General features: G+C 40.6%; 2 protein-coding genes across 7 annotated transcripts in view; both read right to left on the reverse strand.

Annotated features, from left to right (window-relative positions):
• The window catches only part of csnk1g2b (casein kinase 1, gamma 2b), a 31,745-nt gene extending 12,068 nt beyond the window's left edge, over positions 1-19,677 (reverse strand). For 4 of the 6 annotated variants that reach the window (XM_076088272.1, XM_076088270.1, XM_076088271.1 and 1 more), the window contains exons 1-3: positions 19,522-19,677; positions 15,684-16,465; positions 3,502-3,571 (exon numbers count right to left, since the gene is read on the reverse strand). In XM_076088272.1, coding sequence (XP_075944387.1) covers positions 3,502-3,571; positions 15,684-15,911 — 298 coding nt within the window. In that variant the 5' untranslated portion in view covers positions 15,912-16,465; positions 19,522-19,677. Of the gene's footprint in view, positions 1-3,501; positions 3,572-15,683; positions 16,466-19,274; positions 19,295-19,320; positions 19,342-19,521 lie in introns of those variants that run through there. The other 2 variants (XM_076088269.1, XM_076088268.1) reach the window with 2 other exon arrangements.
• A 1,508-nt stretch (positions 19,678-21,185) lies between these two features.
• Positions 21,186-23,421, reverse strand: dmbx2 (diencephalon/mesencephalon homeobox 2). The gene is made up of 3 exons (XM_076087753.1): positions 23,253-23,421; positions 22,057-22,232; positions 21,186-21,698 (listed from the first exon to the last, which is right to left on the reverse strand). Exons 1-3 carry the CDS (start codon positions 23,419-23,421, stop codon positions 21,186-21,188), a joined length of 858 nt encoding a protein of 285 aa, XP_075943868.1.
• Between the last annotated feature and the right edge of the window lie 3,653 nt (positions 23,422-27,074).

A 27,074-nucleotide genomic window follows, 5' to 3' on the forward strand; every position in this document is an offset into this window, starting at 1 on the left:
AATCATGGCAAAATGTTTAACGGTGCATAATACAAGATTGGGGGCATTTCGATTGCCTCTCAACGCCTGAGTCAGCGGCTCGTAGCTAACGGAGCTAACAGCACAAACTACGGCAAACATGCCGACAGAGCAAACTGTTTACTTGAGGGGGAACCGGAGGGTGGGCGCTACGCTTCAGTGACGACACTGTCGGTCTGGACGGCCTTGTCGGCTGTAAACGCCGTACGAGAGCAGAGCGGCGGCTGTCACAGCATATCATGCCCTCAACAGCCATGCTGGGGCCCATGAATATTCACAGGCATGAGGATAACTATCACAGATAAATTGTTCCAGAGGAAACCTCCCTATATGTGGCACTAATTACAGTAACATCCATACAATCATGTATCTAGGACTGCATGAGCTAAACCGACCAGTGAAATACCGTTAAATGATAGTTGGTTCCATAAACACTGCACAACCTCTCTGCAGCCAGTCACCTGACAGCAGAGGTAAAGTGACTGAAGCCACAAACTCCTCACCAATACAAGACCGCCATTACTGCCAAGAGCAACTGATACGCCACGTCTTTTTTTTCAATTTTCACAAAAATATGTGAACTGAGAGGCACAACTCCCAACTGGTGTGATCTTAAGAGAATTAACCGTGTGCAGATAAGCTCCTCCTGGGCGTTAAGTGCCGAGTCGTCCATGCTGTGACATATTTGAGGCTCTTGGTTTGAGCAGGACTAACAGGGTCACGTGTCCACATTTAGCATCGTTGACAACATAAGTAGATTTAATCTATCGCCTCGACTCCTCCCACGCTTAACAGTCAAGTGAGCCTTTCTGTCATATCATGGTGGAGTAGCCAGTCATCAGCTGGAGACAGGACCTCTCTGCTCTGTGGTCAAACTATAGATGCATTTTAAGAGTTAAACTACTGAAAGTGTCTCCGTCTCAAACAATTGACAATGTCTAACCTCAACAGAGGATAAATATATTACCAGTCTGCATTTTATTTTTTTATATTTAAAGTGCTTCCTCAATTGCAAAAAAAAAAAAGAAAGGTTATGCTTGCTTGAGGTAGTTTTTGCCTTTGTCAAGAAAATAATTGATGGCCAGCACAATATTAGGAAATCTGTGAAAAAAATGTAGTGGCAAACTAAGCTCAACAGTTAGACTACAGGTCTTTTAAAGGCTGATGTGATGACGATAGTTTGGAGCAGGAATAGTCAATTAATCGGCCGCTATCCTTCCCCCGTGAAAAAAACCCCAACAAACAATCTACTCTGCAGCCTTGTTACATTTGGATTTTAAAGTTTGGTTCAGCTGAATTGTCTGGCTCCTCCTAATCATGACGAAAGAGGAAAGACTCGGTGGTTACTATGTATGTTGACCCCCTCCCTCCGACTGTTTTAGCAGTAAACGCACCACGTATATAAAGCAGAACATTGGCTAACCATAGTCCCTCTCACACATAGCTGCTAGTTGCGCTAGCATTAGCAAGCCTGGAGCAAAAAACAAGTTGTACATGAATGAGATTTGTTCTTCTGCAGTGGCAGTAAACACAACAAATGAGCCCACCAGCAATTGTGCTACATTAGGAGCGTAAACAGTTATTTAGGTCCTACCAACAGTGACATTAACCACAAGAAACAGTATGGCTACAGCTATTGACACTCTCACTCATGGTAGAGCCTCTTGCCCAGCTACAACACTCTCTCAAAAGGAGCATAAACGTGCTTCTAGTGACTGTCGAGAGTCTGACAGTAGCTTCTCATGGCTGGTTAGCTCTGACTACCGGCTCTGCATCTCTGTCCATGCTACACTGAGCAGTGGTCAGTCAGTCTCCCCGTCTGTCTCCTAATCCCTCTGTGCCTCCTACAGTCATTGCTCCTCACTTCTTTATTGCATTTAAAAAATATAATGCGAGAGAGGTTCTAGCAGAATTTGAGGGTGTAGTTACCTTTTAATAGACTAACTTAGCTTTCTTTAGGCTAAATTGTGTAATAAAATGTCAATTGGAACCTGTCCTGCATTTACTCAATTATAAAAGGACTCGGTCTGGGAGAAGAGACTAAAAAAGAACTGATTGGACATGAAGGTGCGGCAGGTTGCAGAATGGGAGATTGCACAGACCTAAACTACCTTTTCCTCTCATCAGTTTGACTAAGCAGTGGGGACATGATTGCATTTTTAGTCTGAATTAAAGAGCTGACAGCCAACAAAATCGACACTTGCGTCAACACAGACTTACAGAAACACGACAGGTGAGACTTTCCAGAAAAACAGCCAGCCAGCAGTGCTGTGAAAGAAAACCAAGCCCCGAACCCTCCCAACCATCTGACTCCGCCTCCTCTCTCTCCTTCTGTCACTATCTGACCAGCCAGACCAGATCAGAAGAGCTGCTGCCCTGGAGCCTCAGCTATGCATCATAGCACACTAACGTGTTCTGAGCAGTGCTGGAGGAGAGGAAAGTGTCTGGGTGCTGTAGAGGTGGGATTAGAAACAAGGAAGCAGGTTTTCGTAGCATCCATTGGCTCCCACAGATGTGAGGAGACACATGGCTAAGGCGACTGTGGCTAAGTGGATAGCAGGGCCGTCCTTCAATCAGAGGGTCGGCGGTTCGATCCCCGGCTCCGGCTCTGCTAGTCGCATGTCGATGTGTCCTTGAGCAAGACACTTAACCCCAAAATTGCTCCCGTAGCTGTGCCTACGGTGTAGAAATGTGATAGAATCTGAATTGTAAGTCGCTTTGGATAAAAGCGTCTGCTAAATGACTGTAATGTAATGTGACACATCCTGTGAAATTTAGCCCAAAGTAGAATGGAAGCTGTTGGAAGTTGATTTCATGCGTCCGTTTCCTCCAATGGTACATATCCACATATGAAAATGCATCACGTTATTTTCCTGAATAGATGCTGAATCTGAAGACGGAGGTCTCACATTGCAGCGCAAAGGAAAACTAAGCTGTTTCCTAATTGAACACAATCTATGCTAATTGGATGACTACAGAGGAAGGTAAATTATATTTGCACTAGTCCAAAATGAAAACATGATTGAACAAAAACTAAATTTCCAACCTGACATTTAAAGGTTAAATTAAGTATGCACTAAAGTCCATGTTTTCCAAAATACAAGGCAGAATAGTAAGATATGATCACATTTGATGCATTTCAGCAAAAAAAAAAAAAATCCTTGATGTAAACTAAATGTCTCACACAAGCTAAATCCAAAAATCTATACAAAAGAATCCACTCAGCTGAGTAAAACCAACATATTTAGCAAACGCCAAATCAGTGTGAACATTAGAATTCAATCCTTGTCCCATTGCTAGCTAATTTAACTAAATAACTATAATGATAATGACATTGCCTTCTTTAATATCTCAAACACTAAAGTGTTTATCCAGCTGCACATAATTGTCTGTGAGTTTCCTCTTCCTGCACATTCACATTTAACTCATCATTATGGTGTCGTCTGTCAGAGACTAATAAACTACACACTGCATCTCTCTTACCTGAATTCCCCAACTGTTTGTAAAATCTATACTCCAAATGGAGCTGTGGTGCCCTGGACTTTATAGGTTCCTGAAAGAGAAGAGGGGGAAAAAAAGAGAACGGTGAGTGTTGAATAGAACATAGCCCACAAATCGGTCATTCAATAATCTTTCTCTGCGATGTTGGTTGGTTGGCTCAGTTAACCCTGTGGGGGGGGGAAACAGAGCATTGTGTATTCATTTAAAAGGTAATCTGTAAAGTCATTTTAAAACATCAATCCCCTTGCACGGCTTTCACAGAGTGAAGGGAATTCATAGCCTCACTACAACATCACTAAAGCACAAGAAAGTAGTTTGTGAGTGACAACCTTGCATACACATCAACAGGATAATCTTGGCCCGCAATTAACTTCAATACCTACAGTACACTGTTGTAGTTCCAATGCCTAATATAACTTAACTTCAGTCTCGGGTCAGACTTGTGGGATGGGAGAGGATAAAGAGCACTTCCAGCTGGTGAACAGCAGGTTTTTGTGCTGACGTGGCAGATAATCAACCCGCTGGGACATATTCTTCATTATATCGCTAGCTCCAGCTTTACAACCTAAAGTGTAATCTGATTAACCCCACTCTTATGATGACATGGGCATTATAGACAAACGTGAAGAGGACAGAACAAACAAACACACCCAACTTAATTCCTTTCCTTAATCTTAAATAGCTGTGCCACAGCCTAAAGCCCCCCTTTTCACACTCTGCCAACCATACTGGCTTTACAGGAGTCCAAAGATGTATGATATCTTGTTTGGCATATCAGAGATTACTTATCAATTTGACAAACAATATGAAACAGCCATACATAACATTTACCTCTATTGCAAGACCTGTTTTTCTTTACTTAAACATTTATGAAAATGCCTCACAACTTCTCAAGAGGTGCTTGAAGTGAGATTATATCTTTCCCATGTGCATCTGATTCCAAAGCACTTCTATTTCAAATTATATAAACTAAAAGCTGAACACTTTTAAGCTCCCACATTCACTCCATTAAGCCTTTATTAAATCAGAAGCATTTATCTTCTGGTGCCCTCCTAACACGTAGGAGTGCACACACACAGTATGAGCTGTGTTCAACACAGTAAGGACCTTCCTCTTTCATCCTTTTCAATAACCAGTCTCAGTCCTATGGGATCACCGCTGTTTCTGCTTTGTACAAGTTGTGGAAGTCCCAGATATCCCGGGACACTAAACGCCGTCTGGGTTCATAACATCATCCGGAGGCGATCGGTGAATTTCATCGAGCTGTATTCACTGTATCTAGCAACTCGAGTGGTTTACTACGGCTGTATGAACACAAAATAAACATATTTTGCTGTGATTTCATTGCAATAAACAGACAAAAGGGGACGCCAAAATAACTAGGTAATGATGCTGATTTGTAAAAAGTTTGAATTCATGTTTTGTTAGTTCTCTCCCCAAGACGACAAGCAAATAACTTTTTTACTTTTTCTCAATGGAGCTCGGATCGATCGGTGCTAGGCTATGCTAACATTGTAGCAGCTCCATCAACACTCATCTCGGCGTAAATACGGCGTCTTTTTCATTGTTTGTGCCATATGGTTTATACACATACATTTATACATAGTTTGGTCCGGTCTCTACTAATATGAGGTATCGTAGAGCTCTGGGTGAACACAGACGGCTACAGTATTTGTTTCCCGATTCAACAACAGCAGGACGTCAATGGTGACAGGAGGAGCATCTCAACGCTGATAGGCTTTCGCAACACAGCGTCAAGCGAATTTATCGCCCGAGTAAATTTTGCCTTTACTCGCGTCTTTGCACTGACTTTGTATGTAAAGTCTGTTTGCCGTAAACACAGCATACAGCACAATCCGCTCTGGATGCTAGCCAGAGATGTTTGGATGCTTTGAGGTGAAGGCAGAGACAGAGCAGGAGCCCTATGGTCCTTTCTGTGTTGCTGAGATTTCTATTCCAACACGTCTCTGTTTTAAGTGGGAGGGTCTGTGTCAATGTCATCAAACACCCGATTGGCTAATGTTAATGACCAGTTTTCTATGCTTGCATGTCGTCTCAGAAGGACAGGGAACATGCAATGGCTAATAAGAGAAATGCATTGATATTTTATCATTTTTGTTATATGCAGGCATGCAAACTCATCACAGAGATTACATAAATGTTTTTCTATTATCTGTTGAGAAAAACAAAGATTTCCAACATCCTGCTCCAACGTGATGCCAACAAGAAAAAGTGCCAGAGAAGTAAGCAGCCTCTGTGCATGCTGGGGGCTAGAGAGTGAGAGAGTGAAAGACGGGAGGCTATGCAGAGGAGTGGAGGCCTGTGGGAGGAAGACACGTGACCCGTCTAGGAGGCGGAGCGTCATCTACCGCCCACATGGACAACGAGCATGTCACCAACAAGCCAACAAGGCCATGCCAATGAGGAGAGGAAAAGAAAATATGAAATATATAAATAATGAGTCAAAGCAGATGGCACCAAACCACAGGACCCTAAAACAGCTTACAATAGGAAACAGAGGCTTATGGCAGCTTTACGTACTTAAGAGTCATCTCTATTCGTAGCAGATGGGCTAAGCTATGGCTGTGCAAATGACCAGGACCGAGCTGCAAATGTCTGATGTAACATCATCGCATATATGACAAGGATTTTTCACAGCCCCTGCTCATATCAAATAATCTTTGATCTGCTCCCTGTGCAGACATGCTGCCAGGACATGGCAGGGCAGCACTTTTGTAAAAGGGAATGTATTCTGGGTATTGCTGGGCGGTATACCGATTCATCCGGTATACTGGTTTTAATTTCCTGTGCAATTTGTATTTTTCATATACAGCCGTGAAGAGCGCTACGACCAGGGGGACCTGCGAGTGCATTGAGAGGGGTATCAACTGTGTACCCTTTCCACGCATGGTTATAACACTGCAATTAATACCCACAACTAACTCTCTTTGACAGGGTAAAACACCATGGCACACAACAATTTGTGACACATAAACAACGTGCAAAATTAATAGTTGTACATTTACAAATTTACACCGCCAAAGGGGTAACTTTATAGCTGCTAGCTGGCCACAAAACAGTTGGGAGAGGCTCTGTCGCTACGGCACATTAAAGAAAAGAAAAGAAAAGAGAGATGGAGGTTGAAGAAAGTGAGTCCGGAGATGCACTACAAGAACTTGAGTTCGAGAGAGGAGCTGTGTCTGTTGTTTGGAAGTTTTTTGGTAGTAAAAAATCCAAGACATAGTGGAATACAGAGTGCGATTGAGGTTGTTGAATTCAAGGCTGCCAGAAGGACGGGATCAATGATTATGATGAGACTACAGACAGTCGAGAAGGACGGGATCAATGATTATGATGAGACTACAGACAGTCGAGAAGGACGGGATCAATGATTATGATGAGACTACAGACAGTCGAGAAGGACGGGATCAATGATTATGATGAGACTACAGACGGTACAGAAGGACGGGATCAATGATTAAAACACTGGATTCGATGTCGGGCCGGGTCAAAAGTACTTTCTCAACATTGTACCAACAACACAGATTGTTACAGTCGCCCACTTTTCTACGACAACAGACCATTTGTCAGTTTTACAACTGTTGAAAAGTTTGTTTTGAACAGAAAGTTCAAACTAACTCATTGATGTTCAAGGTTTTTTTTCTACTACTTTGCACGGTAAATTATTTTTAAACATTCTGCAACTGTTTCATGCATTCCGATTTCTTCATTTTTTGAACAGTATTGTGGGGTCAAGCACACCCTACAGAAATTAAAGCCTTAAGAAAATATATTTATATATTCTATGTACTCCTGAGTGTATAGTAAGCCACCATAAACATAGACAAAGGCCATGCCAAATAAAAATAAATACCGTGTGACACTGAAACCACCCAAATGTTAGAAAAATACTGTAATATTGTTTTTTTTTTTTTTGTCATATCACACAGAACTAATTTCTCCTGAACATATATCCAAAAAATTAAGTCAGCTTCACCCGTCACCTTATCCCCTTTGGTATTAGTATCATAAAAACTTCTGTTGCCTTTTATAAAAATTTAGTGTTGCAACATTTGCAGGGCAAAATAAAGGCAAAAAAACATAACTTCAACTTGATTCTTTTTGTAATACTTAACTGGAGTGTAAGTTTTGAATACCCGGTACGGTGTCACGCAGAGAGCAGCTTTTTGCCAAGTGTGCTGGACCGTGTCCAGGACAGCTGACCCCAGACCAGAAGGGTCCTTCCCTGTCTAACCTGCTGCTACAGGAACCTCTCTGCCTCAGCTGTTACACGCTGCAGCTGTGTATCTGGGCTCGTGACATATTGTGTTGCAATCATGCGGTCTAGGTGTATCCTTTCTTTGAAATGGACCTTTTCTGATTTGTGGCTGTTCAGACTTTTTGCCAGTTTTTGTCCGTCGGACATTTCAATGACTGAAACATACATTTTGTGTTACGTGTGTGTACATATATCCGTCTTAAAAAGGCTCAGACTCTCCTTTCCAATAACATTACATCTCAGTGGTCTATAACACTATGTTTAACTTAATTTTGGGCAATATTAGCAGTGCAACTGCTCAAATGACATTAATATAAAAGTTTCTGTGCATCTGATAAATCGTCTTTGTCATGTATACGGGTTGTTTAACGGGTTGAATACAGACTTGAAAATGAACTCATCTTGTGTGCCTGCAGATGAACAGTTTTGGTTGCATTGCCGATTTCTTTGTCCAGTTTTAGAGTTAATACTGTTGATTCCTCCTCAAATCAGACCACATGCTACCAGAACTGTAGTTTCTGCCGTTGTTATACCATACTCGCATGCTCGTGCTCGTTAACGGACCTTACATGTAACAATGTAGGACCACAACAACTAATACGATATCACCATTCTTCAGCCACCCTCATCTGCTGGCAATCACGACGATGACTGCACGGACGATGGACATGAGCATATAAATAGTGACTTATACTAGCTGCTGCTCAAAGCTAAAATGCTTACAGATTTGTCGATATCAGCGCAAGCAGCAAATACTTCCCGAGTGGGATCAAATCCTGTAATTACAACATCCCGGGGACGAGTGTGAGATGGACTGTTGCATGCCATTTCAAGGATCTCTCTTAGAATAAAACACTTGAAGCTAGTATAAACATATGATTATGTCATGACGGATTAGGTGGTGGTTTCTGTATTTCAACCTGTGGTAGCCTCCGTAGACTTGTGTGGATGGAGCAAGCCATCAGCACCACACACACAGTCCTCTTCCTGGGATTAACCAACTCTGCATATGATGTCATCTGGGCTAAATCTGATCTCTGCTCCAACACAGCTGAGAAAGATCAGAATTGACCTATGCGACAGGATGGAGTAATCACCACCAAGTGAAAGGGAGGGGGCAGCGAGTAACAGATATGTAACAATAAACCACGGCCTTCACACTTTGTGCTGCATATCCTTTGAGTTGCTGACTGTTGGTTGGATAAAACAAACAATTTAAGGAAGTAAACATGGACATGTTTCACTTTGTTCTGACATTTTATAGACGAACAATCAATTGATCATGAAATAAATTAAATAAAGATGTTAGTTGCAGCCCCACAGTCAAGTCTAATAAATTGTTACTTTTTAATATTACCATTGGTAATTCACCAATATTTTAAAATTATTGATTTCCCACATTACTTACTACACATGATGCCATGTTGTGGTGAAATAGAAAAGGGGACCCTGTAAAACAGACAGCTGCGATGATGTAATGCAACACTTATAAACACATCTGTGTTTATCATGTGTAAAGCCAATCTGACATTTAACGTGCACATATGTATGCCTATGTGACCCATATTCAGGGGAACAGACCCAGTATTATGCATGAGGCCCAGAATAGACCCTGACCTTTGCCTGACGCCCTGTAAACCAACTCACAATATGCAACCGGCAATGTGACTCCCCTCATCTTAGACAGAGCAACTCAAACGTCTAAATAGTGCATCTCTACTCAGCAGCCTTCACAGGGGTAGTAATGATGTTAACTGTAAGGCTAAAACAAATGGAAAGGATGGGAAGTGTGTGTGTGTGTGTCTCCATTCATGCAGTCTTTATGATCAGAGGTGTCTTTGGCTGGGAGGTGGTGTTAAGGAGCGAGTGGTGTCAGAGAGCAACAGCCGGCCGGCGTCCAGCACTTCTCCTGTTTCAGCTCAGATTTAACACACCCAGATGGAGCCATCAGCTGCCTCCCAAAATGCAGAGCGATAAACTAGCACTGGTTGAAATCAGCCAGAATTAGACATCAATTGAATGTTCTGGGGAATTTGAACAGAGGGGGGTAATTGTGGCCTTTGACCCAGGTTCACTTCATGTGCCAATTGAGACGAATTATCGTGATGTAGACGAGACGATTAACATCGATTGTGTTGAAATTGAATTGTTCTATTTCGAAGGTGCTGAGGAAGAGGTGTGGTGCAGCTAACTGAACGGCGAGATGGCCTTAAGACAGTTAATAGTGCATCACGTCATCTCATTGTCAACACTGAAGATGGCTTCCACAGAAGTTCAAATACAATGTCTATTATCATTATCAGGCCGAGGGATGCCCCCCTGGAACTAAACGTGAACCGATAAGATAGTAGTATCTTCGGAGTATCGATAAGGTCCGGAGTTAAATGTTGTGTTTAATACATAGTCAATAAGGGAAGCAGCTGTGTGGTTGAACTTTATTGAGTCCCATGCTGCTAAGGAATATTGTTTATTTTATACATTTGTTGTTGGCATTGAAATAGCCTAGTCTACAATAGTGAGTTATTTAAACATTGCTGCTCAAGAACAACTATTTGTTTACATAAGAATAATAAAGCAATGTTGATTATTTTCTTATTTGTCTTTTTCTTTCACAAAACAAACAAATAAGAGTTTTGATAAGGAACCCAATCGATAAGAGTACTAGTGTCGATAAAATCCTTAATCAGGCCGTGGGCGGACCTAAGAGAGCTGTCATCTACTTCTCAAAATGATTCTGAGTGAAAACATTTCTTCAGATCGTTTTGACATATGGAAATAGGTATGACTCAGGAAGTTGAAAAGGCTTCTGTCAATTTAATACATCAGCTTTTATGTCAAATGTGGCTCTTTAGCAGCAGGTTTTATAGTCCGTGGAAGGCAGACACAGCACAGTGTTGCCAGAGATCTAAACAAACAGGCAGGGGAAGTTCCACTCGTGTGAACACAAGAGGCAACTCTCCTTTGTCATTGAATACTGGAACGAGGCGTGGCATAAGTTCGTATTGTATTGTGTCGTACTCATTTGTTTAACTTTGAGCTTGTACATAATATAAATGTTTTCTATTGGGTCCTGACAGTTGGGGATTTTATCACAAATCATCTGATTTGGTTATTTTGGCTCTTGTTTGCCACTTTAATTATGATGCTTTAAAGACCGTTATGAAAGGACAGTGTAAACTCATGGCAGTCACCTCAATCACAATAGAGAATGTGTGAGAAACTTAACTCTTAAATGGAAACTGTGATGAGCTTTGCCATGAACTACGATGTACACTTACAAGGTATAATTACACAGCGCTTACTGCTCTACAGGCACACCCCCCCTTATTCAAACCTATTGTGTGTGCGGTCACAATTTGCACTGTTCGTTGTTGTTGTTGCTACTCAGAAGTCAGCAACATTTAGACTCTCCTGTGCAGGTTTTGTGACTGATACTAAATCATCCATAAAGCAAAAACATGTGTGTGAACGTACTGTGTTGTAATGGCTACTGATTCAGAGGATTAGCTAGTTGACTGAAGGTAGGCTTTTACATGCTGCTGACATCAAAGGATTTATTCATGCAGCCTGCCCAAAATGCTCTCTGGAGAGCCCGAGCAGAGTATGGAAGAACTTAAATCGTCAAAATGTCACTTTAATTCCAGCCAAACATGCTGTCGGCGCTTTTGTGCCTTCGATGTTCTTTGACAACTGCCTCATTGCCGGCTGGTGTAAGCTGCGGAGGTAGACTGCAACAAGAGTTGCTTATCATGCTTCAGTGGGAGGCAGACAGGGGAGTTCAGTACAACATCTCAGATTTCCTTCAGAGTATCACGACTGACCAGCACCGCGAGTGGCTTCACTCACATTAACAACCCGACTCTTGTGCCTCTGCATCAGTGACTCAGCCAGCGAAAATAAAAAAAAGTCTGCCTGACGCATTCCAACGTCCCCAATACATATCATACAGTATATAGGTGCTCTTTGAGAGCAATACACAATGTGTATTTATGAAATACTACAAGCATCATTAATCTTTCTTTTGGCCACTTGGGAGCAATACTCCACAACAAGCTCACATGATTGCCTCAAAACGTTGTTTTAGCCCACATGTTATCTGCCAATCAACACATCTAGCAGACATGCAGCTATATCAACAATCATCAGGATCAGATATCTGGCAATGTGTAATCCCATCATTTACTCTCCTTATAACTCGGTTTGGTTCTTTACCAAGTTTGAGTCATGTTTTTTTTTTTGTTTTTTTTTAACAGCTGCCTGGTGCAACTGTAAACACTGATGAGAGCAGTGAGACTGAATCCAACAGTACATTTGCAGTCTGGTAAAGCAAAAGAATTAGCACAAAGATGCTAAAACAAGCTGTAGAGCTGAGGGGAACTACAGAATCCGGTGATAATTGTCTGTGGGTTATCATTTGTGCAGCTTTAAAGATTTAACTGAGATTCCATTCACTTTTTCACTATGCACCAGTTTTTATTAACACTAGACTACAAACCTAGCTAGCTGGATTGTCTCTAACTTGCATGATGCACTCAGCTAGATCCTTTCCTTAGATAACGACAACCCTCTCTGTCTTGTTTCTTTTGAATAAAAAAGTCTTGTTGCTTTAGCTGATAAAGTCCACAGGCAACACTCGTCATTTCAGCCGGGACCATCAAGCTCACAGGCTAAAAATAAGAAGCCCGGACTACCATTGTATTTTTTGATGACAAAGGGCAATTTCAAGTCTGAAATCCATCTGTGCTTTGAACAAGCCAACATACATCGGGTAAAACACTGCTCTGTATGTACATGGCTGGCACACAATGCACAGTAGGTCTCTGTGTTTGTCTCCCTGTATGGTCACTCCAATATCGGCCCCCCCCTCCCTTAGCTATGGGAGGCGCATTTTGTACAATAAGTCCCAACACTGTAACATTCACTTATTACACTCCTCCCATATGGGGATGATATTACAGCCACTTGTCATTCTCAAAAGTGTTTGTCGACACAATGAGGCCTCCAATTGGTTTATTACTTATTACTGATGGTACCAGCAGCATGTCTCACAGGCACCTCCTGTCTGTCAAAGACCAACTACATGCAAAGGGGCTATAATACAATACAAGCTGTAAGATAAGATAATGGCGCGCACACACAGACAGACAGACAGACAGACAGACAGAGACAGAGAGCATTTAAATAAAAATAGTATAATTCAGTGGTGAGATCAACGTTTTAGGGAAAAAGAGGATTAGATGATAATTTTCTCAGTGGACAGTTATGTCATCATGCCAGGGGAGTGCATTGATGGTAATAGTGGCTCGTTTCTACGTTAAGCCTCGACAGAAAGCAGACATTAAATGCTGCCGTTTCTTTAAGACACTGGGATCTCCCCTTGAGAGTACAGCCTGCAGTGTACATACAGCAGTGGCTATATGGTCCTGCCTCCATCACATAAGTGTTTGTCAGTGTGAGAAAGCATCCAGCTGAACCAAAGACTGAACCACTGTGTCTCGACAAGGCCTGCTAACAAAGAAGACCTTTCAGCACTCTGCAGTTTCCCCCCCTTCTCTCTTGCTTTCTGCAGCAGCATTCGCAGCAGTTCCAGATCCACTGAGAGGATCTTGTGCACTGGCCTGCCATACGTCTCTATCTCTGCTATCACATGGTGGAGCAGGGCGACACTGGTGTTCACCTTTGTCCCAGGTGCAGGCAGGCTCCACCCACAGGCCCTGCTCTGAGAGTTGGTACACAGGACACTCAGCACATAAAGGGACCAGCTCAACACAGTCATTATTATGTGCTTTCCTGCAGAGGCTGCCATCTACAATTGTTGCAACAAAGGAGAAAGATTAAACTAGTTTCAACAAGACAGCTAACAAATCACACTTTGACATCTAAACAGTTTCCTTTTTGGTTTCCTGGTAGATCAACACTTCACCAATCACAAAGTAATAATTTACATACTTCCTTAGAAGTTTATCAGTTAAGAATCGACTTGATTTTAATGACAAGGGGAATATTGGAGGAAGTATAGTCAATGTTAAAAGGGCCCGTCAATTATTTTTTTTACTTTTATTTTGTTTATCACAATAGAGATGCATATGCAGCCAGAGGGTGCGACACTCCTCCTCCTCCCCCCCGTGTTCTTGTCCTATACTTTGCCAACAATTATTTTAGACACTAAGTGAGCAGAAGCTCTTCATGTCAAGCATGTGTTAGCAGATGCTCATAGATAGCAGAGCTGTTTTGAGTGTTAGTTAGTCCATAAGGAAGAGTACAGTCACTCTGATTCTGACTAAACACAAGCCCTACTGGACAGGCAGCAACATTCACTAGCTTACCCCAGGGAGCTGTGTATTCAGGGACAGACAGAAACATGGACAGACAACTGTCAGACATTTTGGGGTTAGCCCAAGAATTGACATGGGAGAAGGCCTCTCCATACCAAGCGTAAAAACACCAGCGCATGGGTCGAAAACTACTTCGAAAATAAGTCAAATTTGTATCGTTTGTTTTGAAAATAGAAGCCATGTATATGTATATTAAATTAGGCCATTGGGGTCATTAATGTAACAAGAAAACATTAATCACCACCTGAAATTAGTCCTCAAAATGAAATCATAATTAATCCAGAATGCTTGCCCTACTACTAGCTGGGCTTTTCGTGCTTGTTGACACCATTAACTCACTTCCTATTGTCACTTTTACATTCAAATAAACGCTGGGTCCAATAAGCTACAGGATCCATGGAGCAATGTTATGGCCCCAATGCCAGATCCAGATATAGCTGGACACCATGGGGATAAAAATACCCAAACAGATGGGAGGGTTCACAGGCAACAGGGAAGAGGCAGCCAGCACAACTAGAGATTTTAGAGAGGCGAACTGCAATTACAGCTGTTTGCTAACCTCTGCCTTCTATGTGGTTAGCAAAGCCTTCAGTGGATGCCCGTTCAGAGATAATAACCTTGCTGAGAGATACGATGTGGTGGAGATGACGCCAAGCCCACCATTCAGCTCCAGTAGGACTACTTGAGTCCGAGTTATGCCGTGCTTATATTAAGGCATTGCGAGAGAGAGAGGGAAAAAAAACATCTGCCAGTGATCAAAACGCTACAAGTGGCAAAGAAAAGATGTGAGGAAGAGAAAAGTTGATGTGCGGAGGAAATGGTTGAGTAGTCACTACCTGGAATCTAACAATCAGAAAACAAAGAGGCCCTGACATTTAATGTGGTTTCTCTTAGCCTGTCTGAATATTACTTAACCAGTGGCTCTGAAAAAAGGGAGTTATATTATGTATATGATTGATTGCTCATAGGGCCTGGTGTGAGAATATTAGAGGGAGAGCTTTCACAAGAATTGACATTAAGTCCCTATAACTGTAGGATAGAGAGGGAGCTTGAAGCTTTGGCTTTTACAAAGACTATTTTTACATTTGAGAAACCTTCCAAGGCATGAATTTCAGTCCAGAGGACAGCAAGTAAGTCATACCACACTTGTTTACAAACACTTCGAGGAACTAAAAAAAGTTAAAAGCTAAAAAATACAAAGTTAATTTCAGCTTGCCAGCCCTTTGAAAAAGAAACAGTCAAGATATGATTTAAGATGTTATCCAATCTAGTCGTCTTTACCGCTTTGATAAACACAAGCAGAGAATGGTTGACTCATTAACAGTACATGCGGCCAACTTGTGGGAGGAGGGTGTGGCTGACAGTTTACTTCCTGTCTTTGACTCTCTTAGGTCAAAGAGTCCACAGCACTAGGAGAGTAAGAGTCTTCACATAGGATGTGGGTTGATATTGAAAATATACCAGAACAGTAATGTAATGTACATAATACGTGAAATTGTGAGTTCATTTTTTTTTCTGTGTTACTTCACCAACCCTGAGAATGCACTTACCAATTTGATGGCCACATATTCATTAGTATAGAGATTTTTCCCCAACCGCAGCTCTCCAAAGTTCCCGCAGCCAATTTTTTTACCCACACGGAAGTTTGGGCCAACCATAAGAACTCCAGAATTGGTCCCTGAACTCCGGCCCCCATGTCCAGTCCTGCTGCCTGTTGTCTTAGACATCTTTTTCCCTTCCTCTGTCTCTCCCTTGCCCCCTCTCTTATCAAAATCCATAAGCTTGTGATACCCTGGCCTCTCCACGGTTATTCTCCAGCCATGCAAACCATAGAAACTCCAGTAACGACAGAGGATACTTTAGGGAGGGGTAGGGAGACAGAACCTCACAGGACAGAGGAAAGGTGTTGCTGTTAAAATGTGCAATGGTTCAGAAGACACTTGAATGAGCCGAAGTGCCCCGTGTGTCAATCCGACAGCTCTTCTGGCGAGTGCTTCCCTTTTTTACTTTGTGTTCCTTGTTTACTAGAGGGGCTCCAGCTCCAGTCTCAGAGTAGCATGTCCCTGCCTGAGCAATAGGCAGGTTGTGCGAGGACGTGCCCACAGACACACATACAATACTAGTCATAAAAAAGCACTCCGAAAGCCAGCTACTGCATCCACAAGGCCACGTTGGAACATCTCCTGGAGTTCCTCATTCCTTCTGGTCAGCCTTCAGTGACACAGTGAACACTCTCCATGCTGCAGGGCTGCATCAGACGTGGCAACCCAGAGTCAAAGACAACAGCGACGAGAAAGATGGGTAACCAATGGGTTTGATGTTAGCTGGGTATCTGAAAAAGCAAAAACAGATATAAATCAGTCCATTTTATGTAGGTAAATCAACATGGATACGATAATGAAAATAATAGTTTGTTGAAGCCCTAATTGTAGTGCTGTAACATGGCACAAGTGTCTCTTTTCCTGATTTAAAAAATATCAGATTTTCTCCATATCACCCAGTCCTATGTTTAAACTTTTTTTTCCTTTATGAAGAAAACAATGTTTACTAACTGCAGATGAGATGCCATCTCTCCAGAAGCTAAAAAGCACTAAAAGCATAATGTGTGAAGCAATCAATAAAACCAAAATATTGGAAAACTTAATTATCTGTTCTCATAACACGTCATGGTCATGATTGATGAAGAGATTAAAACTTTAACCTTTTACTTGAAGATCAAATTATGTCTACTGTGGCTGTTCCTCACTACAGCTGAAATGAGATCTTGCTCCAGACCGGCACAAGGCAAATTCAATAAAGCAATCAATATTAGCGGATATATTCCAAGGAGGACCTAAGGCTTGAAAATAAAAAAGATCTCTTTTACAATTAATCTATTCTTTGAAAGCCCAAAACACAGTGCCTTACAGGGATTCTGTAGATGCCTAATGTATCCAATGTTGTTGAAACACTAATGACCTCAGTTTTAGGCTCAATCCTAAACGGCTTTTTCAGATGTATAGATGCTCAGATAAATACAAAATAAGAAAGAAAAAACATCTTCACACTTCTTGTAATGAGAAATAATACACATCCAACAGGTAAGGATTAAAAAATTTAAAAAAAATGACAAGATACGGAGATACGCCATACACTACAACAGACGCAATTTGAGGCACAAACTTCAATAATAGGCAATCATTTCAGTTATCATCGGTGGTGTAACTACACCATCTCTGTGCCGCGTTTTGCCAACAATCACATGTGGACGACTCTGCCCAGAGAGCAGGTAATGCAGGCACTAGCAATTGGCAGCTACTCTTTCCTATGGAAAGGCACTTACACGGATCAATGACTGCTGTAATGTTTCGTCTCATCATTAGATTTGCATCATTGGGAAGCATATTAAAGGGAGATTTGGATACGGCCTACACTACAGCTAGTTCAGCTGTGTGTGAACTAACATAGCCATCACAGGATTAAAATACAGTACAATCAGACATTATACTGATAAGTGAATGCTGTAGTCTGTAAAATATTCATTAAAATCTTTACACATGATACCTTTGTGATTTTAATTTGTTCTACCGAACGTTTATTGCACAAACAATTGGAGGGATGACGTTTTCTTGAGACATGGTTATATTAAAATTAAACTAGCTACAGCCTGAAATGTTTTATGGTGCGAGTTACTAAACAACACACAACCCAATGAAATCCCATTAAAATCTTGAGAATGTCTGTACTCTTTCATCAGTGCAGTAAAGCCAGGTATGCAATCAATCATTACAATGTCTGTCTTCCTTCTAGCATGCTGCATCGCGATACTTACTGTCGGAAATGAGAAGAGACTAGCCTGCTTGGTCACAAGATTTGGAAGCACAATAAACGAGGTAGGTAAAAAGCAAAGTCTAATGGTCACAACAACCATTTAAATGGTAAAATGCACTACAACAAGCACTTCATTTATCAAGGTGACACAAAAAAGCACTATTTTAAAAAACAAATATGATAATCATTGAATATGAGAAAGGCTAGAGGTGTCCCTAGAAAACAACAAATAGATCAAGATCTAAATAACTTACTGTCTCAGGTAACTTTTTGGCCATCTTGGCCTACATAAAAAGACTAATTTCAGGAAGTTATGCATTGTTTTTCCATGTCAACTGACTGAGTAGTAGGAGGCACACGCAATACAAAGACAAACAAAACTGTGAATGATCTCACCGAAACCTAACGTCAGCTTACTACAAGTTCATGTTGTAGTCAGTTCAGTTAATAATAACACGACGCAAGACAATTTCAAAGCATTATAAATATGAATTCAACTAGCTACCAACAAAAAAACTCAAATCGACAATGAACACTGGCACCTGCACCAGATTGACAAATGTTCTTCTCCCGTGGTAAAAAAAAAAGAAAAGATCTGCCTTTTAGAGTTTGTATTAATGCTAATAGCTAATAATGCTAACACTAACTGGCTTAGTAACATAATGGTAGCGGCTGTCATTTTACGCTAACAGTTAGTTTAGGGTGTTTCAAGGTAACCGCGTCCTCTCTTTGATCGCACAAAGTGTGTTTTACAATACAATATGAGAATAAACGCCGACCAGTGTCATGAACCCAGGTTAACGTTACTAACGTTACTATCTGGTGGACAAGGCCAGATACTGTGAAGCTATCTTATAGCGTTAGTTAGCTCGAGCTAGCTTGATATCTTCAAGCCTGTTCTACTATTTTCTAGAACTAGGTAGAAACAACATTACCTAAGTAAATTAACATAGAGTAACGTTAGAAGTTTATCTTGACGTTGCTGTTAACGCTAAATAGAAATGTCCCGTAGCAGTAATAAGCTAACCTAGCTAGCACCAGAAACACCGTTCCTCTTGGCCCAACGCCTGATAAAAAAACACACCTTACGATATAACGTCAGCTAGTCTGTTTACAACACTGTACTATAACCACACAAGCTATTAACCGTTAACGAAACCATGTCAATTGAACAAGTCAAACCTGGACAGAACATAAAATATTCATTGTGCAACATTAACCTGTTAGTTAGTAAATGCTTAATAACTGACAAATAACATCCCAAGCGACGTTGTAACTAATTAATGTCCCTGACTGGAGTAACGTTATGATACAAGCGGTAGTTGTTTCACCAAAGAGTTTCGTTTTCAGAGTTCAGATTCCAGCTATAGCCATTACCCTGACCACTGCTGGGCAACTCCTTAATCCTGAACAACCGACGGCAGCCTGGGATCTCTTACCGCTTAGCTCACTAGCTAGCTACTTAGCAAGCTAACGCTAACACACGACATATTAGCACGAACGTTAACGTACCGCGAGACGGTGTCTTAAAAACAACGGTTACGAATACGTCTCTGTCGCCAAAGGAGAGCGGGTTACCTTTACATGTCAGCTATCGAAACGCAGTCGAAGTCATGGTTCTTCGTGTGTGGGTTTCGTTCTCATTGCGTTACTCTTGCCCTCAAATTGCTATGATTTCGCTGTTGTCTCTTTAAGCCTATCTCAGCCGCCGATACCCCGACAGGCACCGCGTCACGCCGGCTCACTCTGCGCTACGCTGAGGAACGTGCGCAAATGGTTTGAGGAATACAGAAAAACATCAGGCGTGCGTATCTTATCGGGGAACTGCACCAAACCTGGTCGATTTAGTTGACATATTTACACTTCTAATATAACTGAGATAGACTGAAGATAAGATGGTGTGAAGACATTCAAACATCTACGACCTGGTAAACGTGTAACACAGTTATATGTTTATATATTTATATATTTACCACAACTCAGGGGGTTATTGTCCTAAATATAATAATGTCAAACATGATTCTTTGACATTTGTAGCCTATACTTAAGTGTGGCCGCAGTCAATCTTTTGAGTCATCAGAGCTCGAAGGAGTATTAAAATGTTGTACTTAAAGTAATACCCAAATGTAGAAATACTACTACAAGTAAAAGTAGTCCATTCAAACGTTTACTTAAGTTAAAGTACTATTGGCTTCAAGTACCAAAAAAAGTACTCATTATGCAGAATGGCCCATTTCAGAGTTATGTTTATTATATTAGTGGATTATAATAATGTATTAATGTTTGCATAAATTCAATAGTGAAAGGTGTGGCTACATTTGAACTATTCTATACACTGCTGGGTGGCTTGTGAACTTCACTTGGGCATCAATAATGTTTTTCTCAATCCATGATACTAAATTATAATTTATTTGTTGATTATATTTTTTATTATTCATCTGAATGTGTTAAGTAAAGATTATTAAAGTCATAAAATAAATGTATTGGAGTAAAAAGTAAAATTTTCCCCTTTGAATTGTAGTGACGTTAGACTATTAAGTAGCATAAAATGTGACTGTTGGGAAGACAAAACAAGTCATTTTAATATGTTTTCTTGGGCTCTGGGGAATTTTTAATGAGCATTGTTTCACTTTTTTCCAGCAGTTTATATACTCAATAAATCAAAATATGTAAAAAATCTAAAAAAATCACGTCATCTTAATTCCACTGTTAATAAATGATAAAATTGAATCATCAACAAGTAATTTATCACAAAAAAAATGTCAGGTACAACAGATTTTATTTTACATTTCTATGTTGCAATACCTAGTTACAATTAGGAACTTATCTGAAATGGTTTTACCATCATTATGACTGTGTATCTACTTGGCTGTGTAACCATTGAAATAATGCTGAAGGAGACAATGATATTTTTAAATGGTGTTTACACTGCTGGTGATGGATTAAACAACAACCTCTTTCAAGCAAACTCACTGGCTAACTTAAAGCAACCTGTAGATGTTAGTGATTAAAGCAGACCCAAATTAGACCTGGAAGAATATGACTGTACAGCTGCACATCCCTTCAGACAGACAGGCAGACAGTCAATAAAGCTTTCTAAATAAATTCACATTCTGTCTGTAGTCAGGTTTACACAAACAAGGCAGTAAGTGCTTCTCCCTCTTTTCTTTTCCCACACAGGGTTGCTTCAGGTGTACCTGAGTTCACAAGGAGCAGAGATCTCTTGCTGTTGGAGAGCAGTACTACAGTTGCAGCCGCAGGTGAGGGTGTGGCACAGCTTTACTGTAACAAGCAGTCTGAAGGGAGAGGCTACAGTTTTTAGTAACTGGCGATGGATGAACCTCCAGGGTGGGACTGTGCTGCTGTATGATGGGCCAGAACACCGGGGGAAGGCTGAGCTCGGTGGACAGCACTCCTACAACGGGCTGGTGAGGCGGGTGGCTGTAGCGCTCCCCTGTCATGAAGGGGAAAAGTGGAGGAGAGTGAAGTCTGAGGGGGCACCGTGAAACATCAGAGTCTGAAGAAGCGAGAGGTGAGTAAACATCCCTCGTTTTATCCACATGAAGAGGAGGGCAGAGACGAGGACGGATGCTTCTGTCAGTATGTGATGGGGTGATGTCCTTTTTGTCTTCGGTCCCGACCTCCTCCTGTCCCACCTTGCTGCAGTGTGGTGCCTCCTCCAGACTGTGGTCTCGGGAGAAGGGGGAGCACCTCTGACCTTTACGAAACTTTGCCCTCCTGTTCTTGAACCACACCTGCATGAGAGAGAGTAAACAGCAAAGGTAGGCCTATGTTAACATGGGTAGAAATTTAAAGGTAATCCTGATAATGAAGGTAAAGACATAAACGAAAGCCGTTGGCAGTAATCTTTTTTTTTTCATATATGAGAAATTATAAAACAAAAGAGCACATTTTAGATAGATGAGAAGTAAGTTTCTGTTTTCTTTCCCTCCTTAAAGTTGCATGTCTGAGAATAAATATTAATATAAAAAGTTAAATGCAGCAGGGCTTTATTCGTGCTTTCCAGCTAAATGTTCACCTTAAATAATACACTACAAACAGTATTGGTTTCAGCAGGTTTACAGTCAGGTGTTGGGCGTAGTGTGCGCTCACCTGAATGCGGGCCTCAGGCAGGTTGATGCAGACAGCCAGTCTCTCTCTCATGCCGACATCTGGGTACTGAGTCTGCTGGAAAGCTTTCTCCAGAGCCTGCAGCTGCGACACCGTGAAGGCCGTTCGGCTGCGGCGCTGCTTCTGCTGGTTGCCATATCGAGCCTCCAGAATGAGCTCTGGCAGGACAGAAGAAAACAAAAAGTCATCGCCAAAATATAGTCAGCAGCAAGTTCTCTTTAACTTTCTGTAATTAGGAGCATGGCAGGGAAGTAGTTTGCTTTTTTTCTTCCATATTTTGATGTTTTTCTGTCTTATCAGCGATGCAGTAAATATATTGACCTGATTTCAAAGTTTTATTTGAAAGAGTTTCCTCTTTTCTTCTCTTTTCAGGCTCACGTAAATCTGTAAAGTATCACTTCATAGTAAGCTTTGCACAAGTAGAAGTTGTGCAGGTTGATATATACAGTGTTGGAGGAAGTATAAAGATTCTTCACTGAAGTCAAAGCAGCAATACCACACTTTAAAAATACTCCATTACAAGTCATACCGTCATCATTTCACTTAAGTAAATAAGCATTACCAACAACATAATGCAACAAAATGCATTAATGTGTCAGTAGCACTGCAATGCTAGTAGTGCACTTAGATCCTTTAAAAAATATATATTTTGATGTGCAAAATCTTTATTTGCAAAGTAACCATTGGTGAATGAAGTACTCTGATTTTGACTTAAGTAAAAGTTGCAATACTACAGTGTAGAAATACTCTGTAACAAGTAAAACTCATGCATTCAAATGTTTACTAAGTACAAAGTACACAAGTATTGGCATCAAAATATACCGAAGTAATCTGTCAAGTAACTAGGAACTATTGCTCTCAAATAAATGTAGTGAAGTAAAACGTAAAGTATTTGCCAGTGGAGTAGAAGTACAAAGTATCAGAAAATGGAAATACTCAAGTAAAGTATCTCAACATTGTACTGAAGTAGAGCTACTTGAGTAAATGTCCCCAAAACGAATCACTGTTCATTAAAGTTTCTGTTGTTCATAATCTATTGTTTATCCCTATTATGATCATCAACCGGACACCGTTAACCCTCTTGGTAATCACAACATACTTGTGTATTAATTAGTTACATACATTTTTAAACATTACATAGCAACATAGTTGAATCATTTTAAACTTCGATGACCCACCTGCCAGTCTCTCAGCCACAGAGAGGGTGTGCACTGTGGGGCTGGCTGCAGAGTAAACGTGGTACTGCTCCGCCATCTGGTGGTGCAGGTCGAACAGCATGGAGTGAACACCGTGGAGGGGATACACACCGCCACCGCTGGACGTCCCGCAGAAATTCAAGGAGTTCATATTAAATCTAAGGAAGCAGAAAAACGTCTTTAACTTACCAACGTGTGTATTTTTATATGGATAGCATTATAATATACTTGAGTACTCTCCCACCTTAGGCAAAGTCAACTAAATGTTCTAAACTTGCTTCTGATGTTTTAGGTAAAGCACTTTGAATTGCCTTGTTGCTGAAATATGTTGCATAAATAAACTTGCCTTGGCTGTTAAAGGATAAAGGGAGCAATTACTGCAGAAAGACTAAATAAAAAAATGTTATTATCTGTTAATTTGATAAAATTGTTCGAGTGAGAAGCCAACAATACACATCTACGACAGAACATTAGTCATTACTAGAGGGACTAACATTATCCCTCAGTGCTGCTTATATTATTATTATTAGGCTACTTGCCTCCTTTTCTCCTTCCTTGGCACATCTTTATTCACTGTTCAGATTGTGAACGCTGTATTTTATAAGTTACTTAATACAGCTGTATGAATTGGTAACAATTCGGTTGGGAGATTCAACGTTGTAAGTAAAAAAAACATTGTTTTATTTTACAAGAAGACCAAATTTGTACACCTATTTTGCATCTTATTTCAATAAAAGCAACATTTTTAACTCAAACAACAACAACTAAAAAAACAGATTCCTTTTATCCATCTAACAATTAAGACACAAAAATTCTCCTTTCAATTCAGAGATGAAAACGTCGTTAAAACCTTCAGTTTTTTAGGGTCCTTGGCTGTTTACCTGAGATCCAGCGTGTGGAATCAAGGTGCGCACCTACGCAAGGAAATCAGAATCTGGTGAGCTGTGCAGTCCAGTATTTCTTAGTCCAGTTTGGGCCTTAAATCCTCGCACACCAGCGCTCTTTGTCGTGGCACCAATCTAATTCTCTGAAACCATTCTCACCCACGACAATTTAAGAAGCATTTACCCAGGCTCCCCTCAGCCATTAGCCAATAGAAAGAAAGGTATTAGCCGGGATTAGGTGGGATGAGGGGAGAGAGGGGGGTTGCAAGGAGCTCAAGTTTTTGAAACTATTGAACTTGAGAGATTTATGCCAAGGATCCCCCTATAAGCGAGCGTTTCATTCCCTCCCGTTAAAACAAGTAAAACAATGCGGTCGGCTAATCTCCGAGGCAGGACAGATTAAAATAACAGCCTTTGATTGTGCTCTCCCTCCCAGTCCTCTTTCTCCCAGACCGCTGGCTTTGACAGTCTCCCCTCAGAGGGTTTTTTTTTTTCTCTAAGGGTTTGTTTTGCTAACAGGCACCATATTTTGCCCATAAACTGTCACCGTGTGAAGTTAATCCGAACCTCCTCAATGAGAACTATTTCTTTAAAGATCCAGCTGAGCTAAATTAGAAGTCTTCCCAGGAACAGAAAACAGGAAAAAGAATTTAACAACATGAAGTCTAACTGGCAATTTGTCATCAACACTTTTATCACCATCACTTCTGGTACATGGTGGAGAGTAACTGGGTGCAATTACTTGATTTGGTTACAGTTTTTAGGTTGAGTATTCTATTTTATGCCACTTTATACTGCAAATTAAGTAATTTTACTACAATTAATTGACTAAAGTTACTTATTACTTTGCTAATTTAAATTTTACCCACACAACATTAATTTACAGTGTAATGTAGTATATGCAGCTAAGGGCATTCATCTTTTTTATTTATGCGCAGGGTTTGTCAACAGTTATAACTTCTTCTACTTTATAATATTCCAACTGTGTTTTATTCATTATCTGTTTATAAATCAGCCTCTGAGTCCACAGAAGGAGTTACAGTTGTAGACAAATACATTCAAAAAACATGTATATCTGCTTACAACTACAGTATAATGTGTTGTAATCCATTTATTAGATGTTTGCGTACTGCTTATGAATACTCAATAGAGGGTTTGTAGTAAAATATTATGTTGTTACTCAAATACTTGACTTATTTACAGTTTTTAAGTTAAGTATTTCCATTTTATGCCACTTTATACTTTTACTCAACTACATTCTAAAGGTAAATACTTTTTACTATTTGACAGCTGTAGTTATTGATTACTTTGTAGATTCAGATTTGACCTATAAAGCTTATAAACTGTGACGTATTGGTGTAAATTGTACTACCCAGCAGTAGGTAGTTAAAAGTTGCCGATCCATTTTGTGCTGTGTAGCTGCGCTGGAGCTTTCGATGGAGGACTTCTTGTCTCTGTTTACCAGTTGAGATGAGCCAACATGGACTTTAAAATGCTCACAAAAAAATGGAAACGTGAACTTCTGCAATGACAACTGCCACCTCCATCTGCTGAGGAAGATCATGTGATACGATGTAACGCTCCAGAACAGCTACTAAATGGATCTTGTCTGCGATTGTTTTGCTAATTAAAATACTGTTTATACGTGAATGCATTGGTAATAATCTGATGCAAAGTAGCTTGTAGAAAAAAATCCCATCACTCTAACAAATATATTATATTTATATCAAGCATCTACTCAAGTACTCAACATTAAATTGATGAACAAATCAATGCATCAATAATTATAATCAATACTATTAAACTATATATGTAAATATAATATATATAATATAATATTACTCTGAAAAGGTCCATTCTGTATAATGAGTATTTTTACTTGTGGTACTCTCTAGAGTATTTCTAAACTGTGGTATTAGTCCATTTTATTTATAGCCCAACAACATACATCACCGTCTATATTTACATCCTCCATTTGGATAAGACAAAACTCCACATTAAAAAAGCGCTTTAAAATCTGACAACTCGATCATAGTTAAAAACGTAGGAGACAGAAGCGCAATTATTAGTTTCAAAGTATATTTTCTTGAAGTTAGTTTAAAATGTAATAGTATTTGCTATTTGTTTTAGTTTGCAACATTAAAATAAACTTCCTGAGTGAATAATTCTCTAAACGAATGTTTTGCTGCGAGTACAACTTGTTGCATATCATTAAGTACTGCAGAGCCGCTTCCCTGCGTTCAATTTCAGTTACAACATAAATAATAGTACATTCCTCCAGCCGATAAAGACACGGATCATTTTTGTATTAATAATCACAGATAAACAAGCGGGATGTCTTGACAGTGATGTACTTGTGCACAAATATTCCTCGTTCACTTCTTCCTCTCAAACTGCTCAGACTTCCAAAATATGTGAAAATGTTTGTGCTCTTTTTTTCACATTTTTATTTCTTCCTCCTCCCTTTGCCGTTCTTGGCTGTCAAGCTATATTAGTGTCCGATAGAAATAAGTCATTTAGAAGAGGCTCTGTCGGCCAGCCCCTCAGCCCCACTAAAAGCTCCAGGATTAGGTCCCAGAGGTCTTTGTCTCCGCAGCCCACAGGATTAGGGGAGATTTACTGCGAGGAGAGAAAAAAAGTAGTTATTTCATGGCACTTTCATGATGAAACCTGGCCAAAGCTGTGTTGGCTGGGGGATTAGAGGCACACAAAGAGTGTGGTTGTGTGTGACCCTCCCCATCCCAGAGCTGCCACCACTGACTCACTCAACGCCCCCTCCTCTCTGGATCATTTCCCCTTTCTATGGGCCAGGCAGGGCTTCACCTCCTACCCATCAAGACAACCAGGGTTCAGTCTAAATGGCCTCCTGTCATCCAAAACGTGCTGACTGACTCACTCTGTGAGCTCCACACAACGCTAA

Source organism: Anarhichas minor, unplaced genomic scaffold (assembly GCF_050575085.1).
Source record: "Anarhichas minor isolate MPS153535 unplaced genomic scaffold, ASM5057508v1 ptg000010l, whole genome shotgun sequence".
NCBI lineage: Eukaryota > Metazoa > Chordata > Actinopteri > Perciformes > Anarhichadidae > Anarhichas > Anarhichas minor.

Bases quoted from the DNA above. Each gene is read 5' to 3' on its own strand.
- dmbx2 (XM_076087753.1), bottom strand. From the start codon at position 23,421: ATGAACTCCTTGAATTTCTGCGGGACGTCCAGCGGTGGCGGTGTGTAT. The intron at 22,233-23,252 runs GTGGGTCATCGA...CTGTCCTGCCAG, and splicing joins TGTGGCTGAGAGACTGGCAG to AGCTCATTCTGGAGGCTCGA. The intron at 21,699-22,056 runs GTGAGCGCACAC...TCTCTCATGCAG, and splicing joins TGCCTGAGGCCCGCATTCAG to GTGTGGTTCAAGAACAGGAG.